Source organism: Bombyx mandarina, chromosome 11 (assembly GCF_030267445.1).
Source record: "Bombyx mandarina strain Sakado chromosome 11, ASM3026744v2".
Taxonomy (NCBI): Eukaryota; Metazoa; Arthropoda; class Insecta; order Lepidoptera; family Bombycidae; genus Bombyx; species Bombyx mandarina.
Window position 1 is genome coordinate 1,217,476 of NC_143218.1, and position 17,283 is coordinate 1,234,758.

Sequence of the window (17,283 nt, forward strand, 5' to 3'; positions counted from 1 at the left end):
ACAACAACATTCGGACCGTCGGTATACCGAGCAATCTCACCCGTTCGGTGGAAGATCTTCCCTTTGTCATTATCTCCCAAATATGTTTGTTTGTCGCTAGGGACGCTGTTCTAGCTTCACACAAATTTGAGTTAACTTTCACGCTATCGAGAACGTTAAAAAGCTCGCACTAAGCACAAATAGATTTAAATATATGCACACTAGCGACCCGACCTCGCTTCGCTTCCGAAACTATAATTTATTATTGATTTCTCCTATATTTAAGGGATGTTATTATACATATAAACTTTCCTCTTCAATCACTCTATCTATAAAAAAAAACCGCATCAAAATCCGTTGCGTAGTTTTAATGATTTAAGCATACATAGCGATATAGGGACAGAGAAAGCGACTTTGTTTTAGACTATGCAGTTGATATATAGAACTAGCTAATTAGTCGCGTGTAAACAAACATACATTGTTCTTCCACTTACCCTGCCGGTGTAGTTTGGTGTTGAGGAGTGAAAGTGTCCGCTGTCGGGCCTCAGAGCTGGTGACGAGGGGGTGGTGGAAGGGGAGGAATGCTCAACGACGGGAGAGGAACTCATCATGACAAGAACAGTCACCACATAATGAAAATAGGCCGATCAAGGAAAAGTTCTAATGTAGCGTGTGGTTTTTTTTTTTTTTAATGCAAACCTAACCTTAATCTAATTCTTTGGTTTGTTTTTAATTCAATTAATCATTTATCAAGTTTTCAAATATTCAATTTAATTTACTTAGTTACATATAATTAATTACAATTAATTGCGTTGTGCATTTTCAATCATTACTATATTTAGACATTTTAATTGTTCATTCATATGATATTTATATTTAATTTTTATATAAATTAATTACAATATTATTAAAAACTATTTTAGAATCATTTTACATTCACGATCAATAATTTGGTGCTTTTATTTTTAATGACTATAATTATTAATATGTATTATCTACGAATTTTTGAAAGGGAATTTAAAATGGAATGAAATTTTCATTGCAAACAAATATTTTTTGCTTTTTTTTTCTGGAATGTTACTGAATCAAGGAAAGGATAACAGGAAGGAAAATAGACCTGTAATAAAAATAGAATGGTTGAAAATAAACACATTATAAATACTCAAACATGTATTATGATTATATTACGTTTTTTTAGCTGCTTATCTGTCATTAGACTCGTGGGGCTATTCCGGCCTCATCCTGGCTGGTGGGCGAACACCCAGGGCTTGGTTGAGGGGACTTTCTAACACTAGCTCTAGCAAGAGCAGTGCTTCGCTGAATCTACTACCGGATCGGAACCTCGACCCGCTGATAAAATCCGGGCAGAAACTTAGCAATAAGCTCTTCAGAGAGGCAGCGTCGTGTTCGGATGAGAAACGACCGGTATACCATACAAATGACCTCACGACCTCACGTCCCACCTAGTGAAGCCCATAGACATCAACAGCGTTAATGCCGTTTCGGTTTGAAGGGCGGGGCAGAGCCGTTGTACTGTAAAAACTGGGACCTTAGAACTCACATCTCAAGGTGGGTGGCGGCATTTATGTTGTAGATGTCTACGGGCTCACTGAGAAACACACGCGCAGAAGAAATATTATATATGGAGAATTGTTTCGTCATTGGATCTTTATAAGTGCGCACATTTTTCAAGTTGACCGGACGTTTTGAAATTTATTCAAACATTACATTTAAAGATATCGTTATATAAATATTATATATATTTACGTAATATTTAAAAATCTATCTAATAAAATCGATACCAATGTATAGATTAAAGTTTATCATTTAAAAGTCAGCGTTTTATCTCTCTTAAAATGAAGCGATATGTTTATAGTTTGATATGCTCTTAATATCAGTTCTATCAACTTCGACCTCTTGTGTCTAGGTATCGACATATTGACGATACGATATCTATAAAACGCTACTTCGACAAAGCGGCGCGACACAATTAGCCTCTTATCCTGCCGCCGCCGCTAATTTCGACACAGGCGAGGCAACGCAAACCCGCCATCGCCCAAAACATGTCTTGTCGGATTCTGTCTTCTTCACTCTAGGTGCTTTTAGGCCTCTCAAGCACAAGTCACCGTCCTTGTCGAACTCATCGATTACGAGGAAGAGTTCCTCAATAGAGTCGAAAGTCAATATTAATATTTAATTCATTATTTAACTCAAAAACTCATCATCATCTTTACGCTTAGGATAGGTCTTAGCCTGGTCATGACCTTCTTACAGTTTTTGATATCAACAACTTTCAGGTCTTACTCTACGCCTTCTAACCATCGGAGTTTGGGCCTACCACGTCTTCTGCGGCCCTATGGTTTGCCATATGACAGTTGTCTTGGCATTCTGGTTTCCTCTATCTACTACATGTCCTGCCCATCGCAGGCGACCAATTTTTATAGTTTTTGTGAGGGTCTTTGTAAATATCATAGAACTCGTGATTATTCGCGCGTCCTCCATACATCGTTTTCCTGCACAGCACCGATCTTCGGATCTTTCACTCGAACACAAGCAGACGATTCTCATCCTTTTTGCTGAATACCCATATCTCTGAGCAATAAGTAAGAATGGGTCTCAATAGGGTTTTACTCAAAAACTACTCTTCTTTTTCTCCACCTTATCCCACTAGGTGGGGTCGGCACAGCTAATTTTTCTCTTCCATTCTCTTCTATCAGCCGTCATCTCAACACTCACTACTCTCTCTCTCTCTCTCTCATATCGTCATTCACACACTCCATCCATGTCTTCTTCGGTCGACCTCTTCCCTCTCTACCTTGCACTACCATTTCCATACATCTCCTAGTCACATGCATCTTCTCTCTATGCATCACATGACCATACCACGCTAACCGTCCGCTCTTTAATTTGTTGCTTACCGGGGCTACTTTCTCACTTCCTCTGATGTACTCAAAAACTACTCTTGATGAAATTGCTTCTACCACATGAAAAACATCAGTTTTTAAACGAATTTAAAAAAAAAAACATCAACTAGTCAAATAGTCGATTTGAGTTTAAAAACACTAAAAACACACAAAAATTAAAAAAAAAGCATCGATTATTTTTATTCGAGCCTCGCCGAATTGCGTTCTCTCTCGCGCGCCCGGTAATTACGAAAACAAAATTTACCAAAAAAAATCTTTAAAAAACAATAACGAAATATAAGCTAGACGCATAGAACATTAAAAAAACAAAATTAAACAGATAATTGCGCTAACGATATTAACACTATCGCTACAACAGAACTGTGCTCTCTCTGCATATACGCGATAAAACCTTGAACCGTAAAATACGTCGCGTAAATACAAATGTGATATTCTCCCGACAAAAAACAGGATTAAATTTTTTTTTTTTTTCATTTCCTCGTCTACGGCTCATTCGTGAAATCATAGATAATACACATAAATTAGTTACAGATAAGCAACTCAAGCACTCAACAAAAATGTTTACGGGCGTCGGCCACTAGATGGCTTCACTTTGATTAGGTTCTCACTGCTCCTGTAAACATATTACCTATCCTATATTTTATTTTTAAAGACGGATTATGTAAATTTTCAGAAGCCACAAATTGATAAAACTTAATCAATTTGTCTATAACAAATAAAGATTTGTATGATTTACTAATTTTTTAATTTCTGTGTTTAGTTATACAATAATAAAATGCCTTAACTTTAACAGCATACAAGTTTAGGGGCATCCGCTACGTGATGTCGCTAGTTTCCATACAAAAAATATTTGTCTTAAAGTATCGCAGGGCCCTGCGCGAAATGTTTAGTCCAGAAACGGAACACTTACTTATTATCTTGCCTTGTAATACACTAATTTAAATATTTTTCGACACACAAGGCTACAAATATACATATATGTTAAAAAAATGCCTCATTGAATCAAATTCATATCTTATGTGTTATCTATATTTGGCTCTTTTGGTTGACAAGGTTGCCGACCACTGGCTTAGAGCTAGGTGACAGTAAATCCGCTGTGACCTTGACCCCTCAAACCGAAGCTGTTTCGATGCAGAAGTAGGCAAAGTGGTGGCACCTACACGTGCAGGCTAACAAAACGCCCAGACTATTTCTGCTGTGAAGCAGTAATGCGCTTCAGCTTGAGATGGCAACTACAGTTTATTAGAGAACACAAGTCCGAAGGTGGGTGATGGCATTTACTTTATTGACGGACTCTGGTAACCACTCACTTAACGTATTATTATCTATACTAATATTATAAAGAGGAAAGATTTGTTTGTTTGTTTGTTTCGAATAGGCTCCGAAACTACTGGACCGATTTGAAAAATTCTTTTTCCATTAGAAGCCGACATTGTCCCTGATGAACATAGGCTACTTTTTTTAAAAAAAATTTTTTTTTTTTTTTTGTTTCATGTGTGTTTTAATGTTTCCGAAGCGAAGCGAGGGCGGATCGCTAGTTATATATATTTTTATTACCCTTGTAGGCAGACGAGCATACACGGTCCACCTGATGGTGAGTGGTTACCGTCGCCTATGGACTTCAGCAATGCCAGGGGCAGAGCCAAGCCGCTGCCTACAGTTCAGTACTCTCCACAAGCCTCGTTTGAAGAAGGATACGTCATAGCGCACGAGAAACACCGTGGAGGGGAACTCTTTCCAAAGCCGGATTGTACGTGGCAAAAAAGATGTCTGTGGATGAATGCAGTGACTCCAGGTAATATGGCTGAACTCTACTTCAGGGGCGGTGCCATGGTAAAAACGTGATGATGTTATCATCTCAAACAATTCCTCAGAGCACTCGCCATGGAACATACGGTACGAAATACAAAAGGAACCAAAGTCCCTTTGCAGACCCAGAGGTTCCAAACGATCCGTGAGATTATACATATTAAACTGTATTATTACCAATATTTACTTTCTAAATTTTACTTTGTACTAAGTACTTTCCATACTAGACAAGCTGTTTTGCATCGGGGCTCAGATTTAACTCTATATTCTGGTTTCTTAACACAGAGCTGAGATTTTTGAAGTCGTAACACACATTTTGGAAGTCGTTGTGGCTTAAAAGATAAGACGTCCGGTGCATTCGTATCTAGCGATGTACCGGTGTTCGAATCTCGCAGGCGGGTACCAATTTTTCTAATGAAATTCGTACTCAACAAATGTTAACGATTGACTTCCACAGTGAAGGAATAACATCGCGTAATAAAAATCAAACCCGCAAAATTATAATTTGCGTAATTACTGGTGGTAGGACCTCTTGTGAGTCCGCACGGGTAGGTACCACCACCCTATTTCTGCCGTGAAGCAGTAATGCGTTTCGGTTTGAAGGGTGGGGCAGCCGTTGTAACTATACTGAGACCTTAGAACTTATATCTCAAAGTGGGTGGCGCATTTACGTCATAGATGTCTATGGGCTCCAGTAACCATTTAACACCTGGTGGACTGTGAGCTCGTCCACCCATCCAAGCAATAAAAAATGAAAATAAAATCTAATTTTATTTATTTCTTTACTTTGTCAGCTTATATGTAGTTTAAATTTGATCTATCTTTCTCTTATCTATCCACTTCACAGATCTTCAATAGTGATATTAACATTGATATTGCTGATAGTTTGTAACCATTCTAACAAAATATGTGTTTAGAGTTCCAAAGTATTGATTGTTGGGTAATATTCAAAAGAAATAATTTCAAAATTCTCTGAATGGCCCGTATCAATAATTTTTAAATATACATTTAAAAAAGGGCTGTTCTAAACCTTTTACAGATACAGACAGAGATATCGTGCCAAATAATTAATTGATTATATTTGATACACATGCTGCAGACATAGTGGCAAAACATGTTTGGTATCCAATTACTATTCTTACACATCTTTCCAACATGTGTGTAATTAAGAATTACTTTCTCGGTAACTCATCTTAAAAAGTGTTGATAGGGGTGTATTAATTAAAGACTATTTATATAATAAATATTTAGAAGTAATAAATAGCTGGCCACAAATCACTCACTGCCATTTGGCCCAGATTTAGAATTCCCTATATTGTGGGTACCAGAGACTAACATACGTACTTAAACACATTTAAATATATACATATATAGATAATAAACACCCAGTCAAAGAGTAAATAAACCTGTTCATCACACGAATTTGCCAGATGTAGGAATCGAATCCACAGCCCTCAGCAAACCGGTCAGAGCTGCTAACTACTGAACAACCAAGTTAATCATCTATTAATATGTTTCATTATATCAGGCCACTTTACCTCATTTCGATTCTATTTTCAATAGTATGAAACTTAATTTTGAGAGAAAGCCCCTCTTTACCAACCTTCATATTTTAGATGTTACTATTTAGATTTCTTAGTGCTCTAGATGTGAGAATTATGGTATCCCATGAGATGCATGGCAGTGTAACGGTAGCTTTTGTAGAACAGAATATTCTAGACAAAAACCTATATAGAGCCATTAACATTTTCAAGATAAACTTCGAAAAATAAAAGTTTAGAATAACAACATTTGGTGTGTTGGTATATTCAGTATTAACACCCATGCAGCAAAAGATCTTCCCCATTTGGATTTCTCAAAATAAGAGACACATTAATGCTAAAATAACAATTTTTTTTTCAGGAGTCTTAAGTTAATCAAATCAAATTTACACAATTAAACCCTAGGATCAATAACTAAAATCCCATCCAATAACTTCATTAAGTACTTTACAAGTAGACTTGTCATTTATGAAGCATAAAAATAATTAAAAAGCCAAGACCTCCAACAAAAGTACCAAATTCTTCTATTAATAAATAAGTATAGTTACTTAGAAACTTATTAATGGGCCAGGAATTGTTTCGAATACACCTATGGAGTTTGTTATTTTACCTTCATGCATGAAATGAAAATTATGTTGACATCCACAATAAAGTTGTTAATGTGAACAATTTTTGACAGCCAATTTAATTTAGTTTAGCGGTAAAATGTTGTGACAAAGACATAAATAATACAAGAATAATAGTAGCTAGGGTGCATTTAGAATATAGGAGTCACAGAAGCCAATTGCTTTGGTACCCCACTAAGAACTCAAAATAGACAATTTAAGATAAGCCAATTATATTAATACGGATTATTTGGATTGTCGCATAATAAATATTACATCACCGAGATGTATTGAACAAATAGCTGAATTTCTCTCCCTAATTAAATTTGGCTCACGAAAACGTACTTACGGATGTAATTTTATCGCTTAGCATAAAAAAGTTTTATTCTCTATTCGAAATTCAAACTGCATTATTTTCTTCTGCATCCGGAACACTGGAAATACTTCATGCATTACCACTTCCTAATTTTTTTTCGAACCAGTCCCGGTCTCGACCAAAGAAACTAATTAAAATTGCGATTTTTCACTGCCGTACACGAGTCACAAAACATACGGTTTGTTTAAAACGAAAATGCATAGACACTCATACTTAAGCTCAAAATAATACATTCAAAGTTATGTTACAGTTAAATTGCTGTATTTACAACGTAATTTACACTAGTTTCGTAATATTATTTTTCCTGAATCCAAAGGCACGAATTTATTTCTTTTTCTTTGATTCTGACGACTCTGACATGAGTTGGTGATGTAGTATTTGACATGTGACTTTTCTTTTAGTCGAGTAGAAAAATCGATTTCAAAACCTTTTATAGTGGTCTGAAACGGCTTATCCTTTCGGCTTCTTACTATAAAATTTCGTAACTTGCTGCATTAACACCACACAGACTTGTGAAAACGTGTTTTTATTATGGAACAATATTTATATCTGAAAGATGGGTTAGAAGAGTCTTATTTAAAATCTAACTAACAGTAATTTAATTAATTCTTTCACAGACAACCCTTATAGTTGGAATTATGCAATTTTGTTAAGTTCAGGTTAGTACTATAGTTTAGTGGATATAACTTGGTGGACCAAAACAAAAATACTGCTACACTATTTCCCAAAACAAAAACGAAATAAAGCAAATAAATAGCTATATTTTATACGTGTTTCAGTGCTTTAAGCCAGAACTTTGATAAAATAATGTTAAAAATATAAAGGTGTTTTAGTTTTGGTAATTTAGAATTTCTTCGTGTTTAAAAGTGTAATAATTGTGAGTTTTTCACTTTTTGGCATTTTTAAATGTTCACAACTGTGGAAAAAGAAAACAAAATCGGTGTTATTTGTTTGTCGGACTCTTCCAAAAAATCCCGTTTGTGTTACTTATTTAGATTTTATCTCAACTAACACCTACAGTATTGCCTAATTTCATTTCATTTAATGTCATTCTTCTATTCATTATCTATACAGTAAAGGACAAACCCGAAATCCATACAAACTTGGGCCTGGCGTTAACAGTGCTAGAATTTGGGCACAAGTTACAATACCTAAGAAGGTTTCATGAGCCCAATTTTCAGGTCTCGCAGCAATGGCCAAATTGGTAAAATCAGACAATGTTTACATTTTAGGTTATGTTTATTGTTCGAGATATTTTAATAAAAACGATATTTTTGAGGCTATTTCCTACTAAAGATTAATTTTTTTACGAAACCTGTTGCAGCAACAGGTTGCTTTAAAATAAAAATGGAACCTGTTACGAGAAATCGCGCGTTAGGTTGTTTACGAAAAGGAACGAAAGCCAAAAATAAAAAACATCGTAATGCGAAACGCGCTGCGCACGAAATGATTTTTTTAAGGAATTTTATGACCTGGTAACTAAGACCTTTAGGTCAGTCTTATTTTAATTTTAATGAAAACTTTTTTATATGAAAAACTATATTTATATGATAGCTTTTTTATATAAAATATAAATCATTACGTGCTCCCATATTATCTCATCACATTTCATTTCATTTTAGTTCATGCCTTTTTATTTTTATTTTTTATTGCTTAGATACCCATCGACGAGCTCACAGCCCACCTGATGTTAAGTGGTTACTGGAGCTCATAGACATCTACGAGGTAAATGCGCCACCCACCTTGAGATATAAGTTCTAAGGTCTCAGTATAGTTACAACGGCTGCCCCGCCCTTCAAACTGAAACGCATTACTGCTTTACGGCAAAATCCAAAATATCTTCAGTTGGCAACATTAAAGATAACATAACACGATTTGATACATTTGTGTTTTTCTATGGCATAGTCACATTAATATAAAAATGCAAAACTACCCTTTCATGCTATATTTAATGTTGTCAGTTGTAGATATTTTGAATTGCCGCCATTGTAAGTAGTTGTGTCACGATTCGATGGCCATACTCTATTTACATTGATTAAAATACCTATAAAAACAGTCATTTATCCTAAAGCAAAAGAGTATTAATTATTTTTTACACTTGATTTCCACTAAATCGATCCTATTTTATGGATGTTCTAATTCTAATCCGCACGTTTGTGGAGCTAGTTACGTATATTGAAATAAGTGTTGCAGATGTTTACAAAGATTGTTTAAACAAAAAATTGAATTCAACTTATTTTCTACACTTGGCCATTGTCAATGAAGCTAAGATTTCAATAGGTTAATCAAGCAAAATAGACGAATTTTTTGGTACATATCCCATTCGTGTAACGCTTAGGCCCAAAATGGGGTTTCTCCTTTCAAAAATGTATTCAATTCAAATAGTCCAATCAAGTTTTAATTAATTTTACATACACAAGATATCGTTTCGTCCTTTAGTTAAAACCAATGTATGGGTTATGTTTCCTTTGCCTGTCTAATAGACAGACGGAAAGAAATGTCATAAATGTCAAAAGAGTATTTGAAGTTCAGCTGTTTATGTTTACCTCTCTAGTGGTTTACCTACTTACGTCCTAAAGTTGACCATTAACAAAATTAATGATTAAATAAAAGTGCAGTTTGTGTCTACATGTGTATTTTGAGATATTTGAATGGTTTCAACGATGGCGTCGTTCCTATGTTTCGTTTGCCATAGCACGATCAACTCTATAACAAACGAGGTGACGCGCGAGAAATATCGTGAAGTCATAGGAATGAATGTATGTTTTATATAACTTCAAATTTCAATAACAATCCTACGTATTTATATTAAACGAAGGAAATAGGAAACGAAATAATTGTATCTATCCATAACTTAAGATTGATCGACGGAAAATTTATCATTCATCTTGTGTCTTGAGTCTCCAAAGAAACTATATTTTGATAAAATTTTGGAGCGCGAACCGTCGATAGATCGACTCTGTATTAAAGCGTATGAAGTGCAGTGCGTCGGAATACCGACTATTGCGAAGTTTGATAATAGGTATTAGGTATCGACCTATACGGACGTGTCTTAGCACGCGCACTTATATCGTTTTTAATAAGTTCTTCTTTGCGTTGATAATCCACTTTTCTGAGAGTCGCCGCCTCCTTTGATATCTATCTCCTGGATTATCCTGCGCCAACCCGGCCTATGTGATTAACAAGTTAATAACATTTATAATAATGTTGCTATAAATTTATCTTAATTTTTTTTTTTAAAATCCTTTCTGCAAAATATGTGAATATAAGTTCAGCACTAAAAAGGTTAAAAGTGCTCACAATGTGTAATTTTTATAAGCCATCATCGAAATATAAAAATACCTATACAATAAGTCCACATTATGCATAAATGTTTCTCACCATAACTGTTAACACATAGACATGAGGCACCTAACTCTATACATTTGGATTGGAATAAAATATAGCCTCTTTAGAACACAGTGCATTGTGGCTAACTAAGTCAGAATCATTTAGAAGAGAGATACAGGTTAATTAAGATGATTATTTTTGTTTCCAGTTATGTCAGGATTCGCATTTGTGCCATATATGCAGACACATACTCAACAAATTATGGTTATTCAGATCTAAATGTCTGAAGAGGAGTTCTGAGTATCCTAGTTTGTTCAGGTGAGACAAATTAACTATTAACTAAATGATTATCTTTTATAGCTTAAACTTGCACTTTTTTGGTTCAGCTTTGCGTCAGGTGAGCTTATTCTTGATGTCAGATATGCTCATTCCATAACCCCAAAAATGTAGAGGAATTTATGTCCCAATCCAAAACAACAATAACATTATAATTCATATTACTTTTACGATTTAATCTTGCATTTATTTATGTAATTATCTTATTTCCAATGTTTCAAATATTTTACAGTTTTAATAAGTCACAGATGAATAAATTATAATGTACACATAATTATGAAACAAATGAAAAATCAATAAACAACAATTAATAAAGAGAGAGCTTAAACTGTAAAAGTAAAGCTTTAATTATTTCTAGGACTCATAGAAAACTTAATAAAATAATATATCAATAATATTGCCTTAATGCAGACAACACTGAATGACTGATCTAATCTACACAAATGTGTATTTGCAATGTTTGCTCACAAATTTAACCAATCAGACAATAGGGAAACTTTTAAAACACCCTAAAAGTTTGTTTAAGACCAGCGTGCTTAGTGTGAGTTTTTTAATGTTTTAGATAGCGTAAAAGTTAACTCAAATTTGTATGGAGTTTGCCGGTAGGGGCGGTTTTCCAACTGCATACAAATTGGAGTTAAGATTAGGGTTGTCAGATTTTTTCAGCCTATAAGGGGCAAATGCTTAAATAGGCAAAAAAAAACGGGAACTTAGTTTTTTACCCAGAACAAATAAAAAACAAAATTATATCGTGACATTCTATATTTTTATTGATATTTCGTTAAATTATTCCACAAAAACGTATCTCACACAAAGTCATTAAAATATGAATATGTCATAATAATGTCCTTATTAATGACTTTACATTAAAACCTTTAACTTATCGTATTGGGACTTTTTTATTGCTTAGATCGGTGCACGAGTTCACGATCCACCTGGTGTTAAGCGGTTACCGGAGCCCATAGACATCTACAACGCCGCCATCTACCTTGAGTTTTTACAGTAGAACGGTTGCATCACCCTTCAAACCGTAACTCATTACTGCTTCAGTTCAGTAATAAGCAGGATGGTGGTACCTAACCGTGCGGACTGACAAGACGTCTTTTTTTTGTTTGTTTATTATGATTATTAATTTACGACAAGACGTCCTAACATCAGTTAATAATTTATTCGGATAACAGGTGCTCACAATACAGTTTTTAATCAATGTATTTGCAGTGAAGATGTTCCTATACGTTTGCAAAGAACCGACACGGAATGCCACACACTGTGCCCGAAGTCTGACTCATGCCAAACCTTACAGAGCGGGTATAGCTCCCAATACGTTTGTGATGAACGAAATTTGGACGAGAGTCGTAAAGACGCAGATGATTATCACATACACCAGCTACAAGATGAAAGGAATTACATTGATTACTACGAAGATCTAGATACGTTAAATGAATTTTACGGTAACGATAATCCGATTGTTGATAAAGGTGCTAACGCTTTAAACGTTTTGGACGATGATAATATTGATGGCGAAATCGAAGGTAGCGTGCCAGAACAAATGAAAATTCAAAATGAATTTATTGAAGATCACGTGCAGATGATAAATGATGATCGAAATGAGGGATCAGCTAAATTGGACGATACGAAAACGAGGAAGATCAAAAACAAGAGGCTGAAAAAGATTTTAACTGATCTAGAAGAGCAGAAAGCGGTTTTGGATGCTATGAGGAAAGGGAAGAAGTATTTAGAGGCGGAATTCAAATGTTATAATTGCGCTGTTGGATTCCTATTTAAGGACACTTATCAGGCGCATATGATGAGACACGAAGAGGTAATGCTATCTGTGTGCATTTTAATATCTTAGTGGTAAAGACTCGTTAGAATATGAAGGGTTTTCGGACTGAGGAATTAGGTCTATCTAACTGGCCACTCAGGAATATCAAAACTACAACCCCACCGAGCCACTGCTATCACCCTCGCAATCTGAATTTACGATCTCTCACCCTTCTCTAAGATGGACATCTTAAAACCTCGTGATTGCGCATGGTGGGCCTGCATAATTCGCTTTCACAACCTCACTTACTGCTCTTGCGCTGCTTTCTACGCTATCTATTCGCATTAGCTACTTAATTATAGAAATAAAACAATCGGTTATTTTTAATCAAGTATTTCCACGAGATATGTCTTTGATCTTTGATCAATTCGACTCTGATATCTTTATTAAAAATATTTAGTATTCTGGATCGAAATATACTTGTTATTATATATTATTATATGTCTCTTATGTTTGTATAACATAGGTGAAAAGTGGTTTTTAAAATTTATCAGTGACGACTGAAATTGTATGAATAAAATCGTATATTGATGATACTACAGAATTGAACTCCTTGTACTTCTAATAGAAACTACTGTTGTCGTCATAATCGTACTATTGGTTTACGCAACTACAAAATATAAACAAACATTTTCATTTAAATATGTAGATTGTATAGATAAACTTCTCCGATCAACAGTCAAACGGTGAATATCGTTGCGAGGTGTGCACCCTACGTTTTGCGTGTGCGTCCGTTTTGCGCGCGCACAGCAAGACTCATAGTCTAGAACGTTCTAGACGACGGATCAAAGTCGACGCGAATGGTACGCAAGTCCCTTGCCACTTGTGCGGAAGGATTTTCATGTGAGTTTTACACTGAACCCTCATTTTGCATGTTGACTATTTTGCGGAATAAGCTCGACTCGGTGTATGAGTAATGACAGTTCTTGGGAAAGAGTAAAAAATGAAACGTGTGTGTAGGTAATGAATTTAATCGGTCAATATATATTTGAGGTGTGGGCGCTTACAGTTTTTCGTGGGAACAGACTTGTCTTTGTCCCAAAAATAGAGTTTTGATACAGGAATGTAATGGTATACATTGACGACATTGATCAGCAGCTGTTTTTTAGTCTTTACTAACTTTTGCAACTAATTTTGCTCAGTTCTTAATACTTTTTTTATGGAATAGTGATCACGTTTACTTAAACCGGTATCCGGGGTTGCCCGTGTACACCCCAGGGTATATAAGCCACAAAGATCCTACTAATGGTTTATTGTTCGCAAGGATTGCAATAGACGTGGTACAACTAGTATTGAAACTACAGTTGTGCCCAAAATTACGGTAGAAACTGTATAAAGTTCCACCGCCACAAGACGAATGGTCCAGGAACATGCACAGGACAAACGAACAAGGATATTAATTTTTACTAAGATAGAGGTACAGCATTTGTCTCTATAACTTATAGGGATACGACAAATTTGAAACAGCACTTAAAGAGATTCCACAATCAGAAGAACAATAACCGCACGTATTCGTGCAGCGTTTGCGGGAAGAGCTACAGCAACCAGGGAGCGGTCCGGACACATATGATGTGAGTATTGGGTTTAGTTGGTGGTAGTATGATTGGAGATGTCAAATCGTCAAGGTATAAAGAGAAAAGAATGATCATTTGTAATTAAACCTATTTACTGAAATTAGCTGTGCGTCAGTTGTTTGAGCTACATTGGCAAACGAGCCTGACTTAGGTACATCTGGTAGTAAGTGGTTACCAGAATTCGTAGACATGAATTTTGGCACGCATCTTGTTATGTAAGATTTTGCATACCTAGGATTATTGGTTCACGTCAGATATAGGATAATGTTCTGGTATCAACCAGTAAGTTGGAGCCTCAAGACCTCATCGTCCATTCGTCGCGCGCGGGCCCCGGACTTAGAACGTCACATGTCACGCTTCGATTACAGTAAACACATCAACAGAAAGTTCAACTGCGACAAATGCCCATCGACATTCAGCAGCCCGTATACCCTGAACCAGCACAAGAAGAAGCATGATGACGTCACAGCGCTGCATCATTGTGAGACGTGTGACGTCACGTACAACAGCCGGAAGAGTCTTATGGCACACAAGAGGAATACCTTTGCACATCAGCAGACTGTGTACGTACATCCTATCATCTGATCCCCACTGATTTTAGTTTAATCAGAAAACTAATTTTTAATCGCAACTCGAAATTTGTCATGGGCACACGAAAAATAAGCAAATTTAGAGCAAGGCCATTTAGTGATGGAGCTAACACACAAAAAAATTAATTGAATTATAATTTTTTTGTATAACCATTAAATATTGCGCGTAATGTAACGAAAATTAAGAATGAACTGAAGTGGGTCAACGACCCCGAGTAGGCGTCTGACGGTACTCGCCCGAAAAATTAATTACTTGTTAAAACGACAAATATCGATGCTTGGTTTGGGTTAACGTAAACGGACTCGGTGATGCAGTAGCAGTGACTGTTGTGCCGAGGGTCGTGGATTCGATTTCCACATTCCCAGATTGCGATCCTGCCTATTTCAGCCGAAAAGCGGTCACGGAATCTGTATTGAGCCGTCGTACTGGAGAACTGAATCTTAGATGCCATGTCAAACGTTAGCGGCTGCGTTCACGTAGTGACATCTACGACTTAACTCCAAATGGGTCGTCAACTAGTCCATTCGTCTAAGCAATACGGATTTCGAACCAATGTTTTAAGGATTTCAATTTTATTCCCTTAAGAATCGCTCCAAAAGTACTGTACCAACTTTTGAGTCCCACTGACCAGACGAGCGTTTAGCCGCCTTCGAATAAAAGGGCGTTCCCCGATTTTAGTTTCGCCTGTCGGGCGTGCAACAGGCTGTGTCCTACGAAACGCTCCCTGGAATCGCACATGGCCGCCGTCCACTCGGCGACGAAGGACTTCTGTTGCGAAGTCTGCGATACTAGGTACACTAATCGAAAGTCTTGGGTGCGACACGTGGCAACCCACGACCCGTGCAGAGCCAAAGAGGTCTTCATATGCTACAGGTGCCCGAAGACTTTTAAGGTACGTGCGAAGAGGGGCGTTGAATATCTTGATCCGAGCCGAGCTGACAGCCTACGTTCTGTTGGTAGGATGTCTTGTGAGTCCGCGCGGGTAGGTACCGCCACCCTGCCTGTTTCTGCCGTGAAGCAGTAATGCGTTTCGGTTTGATGGGTGGGGCAGCCGTTGTAACTATAATTAAGATCTTAGAACTTATATCTCAAGGTGGGTGGCGCATTTACGTCGTAGATGTCTATGGGCTTCAGTAACCACTTAACACCAGGTGAGCTCGTCCACCCATCTAAGCAATAATAAAAAAATATCGTCTCGAGCACATCCTTGATGCGTTTTTGGAGAACTTTGTGACTCCTCCCCCCAACCCCCTCCTGCACGGTTTTAATATTATCCGTAACATTAGCGTTTTTTTTTTTCAGTCCCGTAGCATGCTAACCCGACATCTGAAGAAGGTTTGCGAGAAAGAGAAGTTGATAATCGAAGAAAATAATTACTATCAAGAAAACGTTTCTAATTTATAATGCAAATAATAATAATAATGTTGATGAATTAATAAAGACTATATTTGGGATCCTGTATTCAAACGCTCCTGTGTAAACAATATTTAATGTCACTAAAAATGCAGTTTATGTATATTATAATAAATTATTTCAAAACACCAACCTCTATTCATTCTCATGTCATTGTAGGATTCGTCAGCTCCCTTTTTTTAAGTCCCTCCAAATTCCAGTCCAATCACAAGAATAGTTAAAAAAATGATGTGTGGTGTCGTGGGACACCGGATAGGAACAAAGTTCCTTATTATAAAAATATTAATTTTAAGTTCTATTCGAGTTATAAAGAAAGTAAAACCGGAGGTTTCGCAACAACCCACGGTCATTCGGTAACATGCGAACTTATTGTGGTACACTTCATTCACGGTTGTTTGCATAAGAGTTAGTGTATTGCGCAAACGAACGCTCTGAGATCGTGGTCAATGAATGATAAAAAATGTTATTTTTTGTACGTTATTACAAAGTTAAGTCGTACACTGTGTGCATTACTAATAAAAATCTTACGTTACGGACGTTTTTTCCCGGTTAGGGTACCCCTCCGCATCGTCCCATAAGGAACTTCGTTCCAATATTTCAAAACACCAACCTCTCTATTCATTCTCCTGTCATTGTAGAATTAGACAGATTATCGGCACCATTTTTTTAAAGATTTTTTTGAGATGCCATGCGAATATTTATTTAACTACCGTCTATTTTTCTATAAAATGATTACTAGATTTTTTGGTTCCATTTCACGCAGAACGACCTTTTTATCTATTTATTTTTTTCCTACCTAAGCTTGCCTTGAGCCTGGATAGCCTTGAGAGGCTATTTCAGCGGAACCATATCTAGTAGGTGAGCTCACGGGGCTCCAACCTGATGATGTTGCTAACACGAACCCTAGCAAGAGCCGTGCTTCGCAGAATCTACCACCGGATCGGAAACGCGACCCACTGAGAAGATCCGGCGAGAAATTC

The 17,283-nt window shown here is 36.5% G+C and overlaps 2 protein-coding genes across 4 annotated transcripts in view; one reads left to right on the forward strand and one right to left on the reverse strand.

Moving 5' to 3' along the window:
- Orp8 (Oxysterol-binding protein-related protein 8) overlaps positions 1 to 7,590 on the reverse strand; it is a 51,028-nt gene extending 43,438 nt beyond the window's left edge. The window contains exons 1-2 of the mRNA XM_089731227.1: positions 7,208 to 7,590; positions 474 to 1,096 (exon numbers count right to left, since the gene is read on the reverse strand). Coding sequence (XP_089587353.1) covers positions 474 to 590 — 117 coding nt within the window. The 5' untranslated portion in view covers positions 591 to 1,096; positions 7,208 to 7,590. The remainder of the gene's footprint in view (positions 1 to 473; positions 1,097 to 7,207) is intronic.
- A 2,155-nt stretch (positions 7,591 to 9,745) lies between these two features.
- Positions 9,746 to 16,431, forward strand: LOC114251673 (uncharacterized). Of its 3 annotated transcripts, none has more exons than XM_089731230.1 (8): positions 9,746 to 9,993; positions 10,773 to 10,882; positions 12,119 to 12,722; positions 13,405 to 13,568; positions 14,171 to 14,296; positions 14,668 to 14,862; positions 15,569 to 15,782; positions 16,193 to 16,431. In XM_089731230.1, the coding sequence occupies exons 1-8, from the start codon at positions 9,886 to 9,888 to the stop codon at positions 16,292 to 16,294; spliced, it is 1,623 nt and encodes a 540-aa protein (XP_089587356.1). In that variant the 5' UTR covers positions 9,746 to 9,885; the 3' UTR covers positions 16,295 to 16,431. The 3 variants fall into 3 exon arrangements, with proteins under 3 accessions (XP_089587356.1, XP_089587357.1, XP_089587358.1); XM_089731231.1 differs by having other exon boundaries at positions 9,749 to 9,993; positions 14,683 to 14,862; XM_089731232.1 differs by lacking the exon at positions 15,569 to 15,782 and having other exon boundaries at positions 9,765 to 9,993.
- Positions 16,432 to 17,283: the final 852 nt, after the last annotated feature.